We start from the raw sequence: 3,192 nt of genomic DNA on the forward strand, positions 1-3,192 counted from the left end.
ACTAAACATATATGTATAAATTAAGAAACTAGAATTCTAAATTAATTAAAAGACTTCTAAATGGTAATGTTTTCTAATACTAAATACTTGAAAACCAAGGAACTCAATAACTCCTAGGAATGATAATTCACATTACACTTAAACAAAAGAATTGTAATAACCATTGGTCAAAACATAGCAATCTTGTAAGTAGACAATTGTAATACACCATTGGTCAAAACATAGCAATCTTGTAAGTAGTAATTGCTTAATCAAAGCGCATATCTTACAAACCAAGAGGAACACAAGAACCATCCAACCAGGAAACGTATTTAGACATTAATAATGACTTTGATTAAACACGTAACAACATAGTGAGTGCTACTTATCATATGCACTAAATACTTGTATTATATAAACATGTGAAGCATATTTTAACCACAATTTCAGCTCTTGTTTGTCCTAATTTAGTTAGGGATCATAATTAAATCCCTAAGTGGCAATTTCTTACATACATAGACAAACAGGCTAAACTAGGGTTCAAAATTTTTTGTTTATAAAAGTAAATTAATATAAAATTATTAACACGACATCGCTTTCTGTTAACTTAGGGAAAAACGACTCGTGGGGTCCAAAACTAGCATCGAGAACCACTCCTGCATCCGAGCACACCAGCATCTGATGTTATCGAACCAACAATAGAAGATGGCCTTGCACTTAGACTTGATGCCCTTGCATAACTCCTGGATGCCCCTGCACCCGATGGTGTGAAATATGCTCCATTTAACATGAGGTCTCCTTCTGATCGCCAATTCCAACTCTTCCACTCATTTTCTGACGCCTCCTCTCGTTTTGTCACCTAAGTTCATAAGTAGAAAATTTAATCAAGTAAAATAACTAAACTACTCATATAAATGTTTTAAATACTCACTTCTTTGTTTTCATGATTATTAGGAGCAAGAAATCTATTCCCTTGACTATTGATAGTTGGTGAAGCACTTCCTCCGATTGCATACATTTCCCAATGAGTGTAGTCATTGTTCACCACATGGAAGTACCCATGCCTACATCTACATTTACCATAAACAAAGTTCTATCATGTTGTTATACTTCACGCATCAAAAGTCACACATGCATGATGCGTGTATCAAATGATACAATATAATCACATGTTTTGAAAGAATCTTATGCTTCATGCTTTGTCTACTTTTAGAAACCCTTTTTGTACATTGTGTGAAAATTTCCAATTACAGGTATGTCAAAAAAAACAAAATAATTTGAGATAAATATTCTTTTACTAAATAGTAATATATAAAATATTACAAAGTGTGACCAATGTTTAAAAAGTATTTTTAAACATGTATTTGACATACACTAATTCAATATGAAAAAACAAATACTTTCTTGAGTTTTTTTTATTAAATCGTCCATTTTATATTAAATAAAAAAGAAGCACTTATTTATTTATAACTTACTAAATTGGATCATGTCTATAGAAAACTTTTATAAATAAAAAAGAAAAACATCTTACCTTGGCATCCTTTGGACAAGACCTTCACCAAAATGGTTAAAGGCAATTGTAACCTGCATAAGTTTGTCTTGAGTCGAACTATCACTATGCCCCAATAGCATGACCTTATCATGATGCGTCATGTAATTGTTAGATATGGTGATGGCCGTAGATCCATGTATGGCATCAATCAACCCATCATGACAATTAGCCAATGAGCAATGATCCACCCATACATGACTTCCTCCAAATATCGAAATCCCATCACCATCCGATATCGTTCGAAACCCTGAATGATCAGGCGAATCGCGAACATCTGCATTCCCTCCTTGCTTACAATCATGTATGTTGATACCATGTATGATGATGTTTGTCACATATTGGATGGTGATGCATGGTCCACCAGCAATATGAACATCAGCACCACGACCATCAATGGTCTTGAATGAGTTCATCATAAGTTCTTCCTTGAGCTTAATAGTCATGTCATGTGCAAATATGATCCATAAGGGTTCGTTTTGAATGACACCATATCGTAGTGTTCCTGGTTTAGGGTTCACGGGATCATCGTTCTTGGAGTCTGTCACAACATAAATTTTGCCATCACGACCACCAATGGCTTGTTTTCCAAACCCAATTGCACAGTCTGCTAATCGTTGTCGGTTTCTTTCCCAATTTTTGTCACATCGCCAACAATCATCTATGGGATTTCCTGTCCCACATGACAGAAATCCCATGTTTCTCCTCGATTCATTAACTCTCCTGTATTGCCATAAATATATTAGTTAAAGTATCATAATTAACTTTAAGTCTAATTTGTGTTGACAAGCTTATTATTGTAACCATTTTATGTAACAGTCGTATGAATGGTTAAAAAATTGTTGAAAATGTTTTGCATATATAGAATGACAAAATGGTGAAAGGATCTTGTATTTTGCTTTTTGTGAAAACAGTAAATTGAGACGAAGGAAAAATGGCCCAAACTTTTCACTTTTTTCATGCTGTCATTTTCTTGATCGCAAAAGAAAATATGTATACAAGAACCATAGAATACTGATGGAAAAACCCTTTAATATAATAAAAGCATAATAAAAGAAATTTTACTAGGTGAAAAAAAAAAAAAAAAAAAAAAAACGCTAGATGACAAAACTAGTTCAAAAAAACATAAAAACCAACGACAAAATTGGAAATTGAAAAGTTGTTTTCTATGTGTACCTGTGGAAATGTTCTACTACAAGCTTAGGATCTTGTACGTTTAAAGAGTAAGTGGAGATGGGGGAAAGAAGAGCAAGAAGAAGGAAAATGAACATTGCTATGTTATTCTTCCCTTTGTAAGAAAAGAGAGAGATAGAGAGAGAAAAGAATGTGCTAAACAATGAGGGGAATGAGATTATTAATACTGAAACTGAGAGTGCATACAAAGGCACATGGTACATCACTCATGCAATCATAGCTCATTTCAAGATATAATTTTTAAAAAACATTAAAGAAAGATGTGAAATTAATTTATGGTACATGATATGTTCTTGTGAAGTCCGACATGGATATGGCCATATCTGTTTTGTAACTGCCTTATCCGTAGTTACAGGGTAAACGGGTGAGCTAGATTTCCGTATTTAATGTGGTTTTCCTAATTGTTCATGTTTGTTTTAGTTGTGACACACTTATATTGCACCCATAACAATAGAATTTTTATACAAAAG

At 33.3% G+C, this 3,192-nt stretch overlaps 1 protein-coding gene across 1 annotated transcript; it reads right to left on the bottom strand.

Moving 5' to 3' along the window:
- Positions 1-372: 372 nt before the first annotated feature.
- Positions 373-2,886, bottom strand: LOC145007957 (putative pectate lyase 5). The gene is made up of 4 exons (XM_078966567.1): positions 2,705-2,886; positions 1,511-2,251; positions 911-1,049; positions 373-838 (listed from the first exon to the last, which is right to left on the bottom strand). The coding sequence occupies exons 1-4, from the start codon at positions 2,797-2,799 to the stop codon at positions 617-619; spliced, it is 1,197 nt and encodes a 398-aa protein (XP_078822693.1). The 5' UTR covers positions 2,800-2,886; the 3' UTR covers positions 373-616.
- Between the last annotated feature and the right edge of the window lie 306 nt (positions 2,887-3,192).

The sequence above is a fragment of the Lactuca saligna genome, chromosome 8, assembly GCF_052625555.1.
Source record: "Lactuca saligna cultivar CGN05327 chromosome 8, ASM5262555v1, whole genome shotgun sequence".
Classification (NCBI taxonomy): Eukaryota; Viridiplantae; Streptophyta; class Magnoliopsida; order Asterales; family Asteraceae; genus Lactuca; species Lactuca saligna.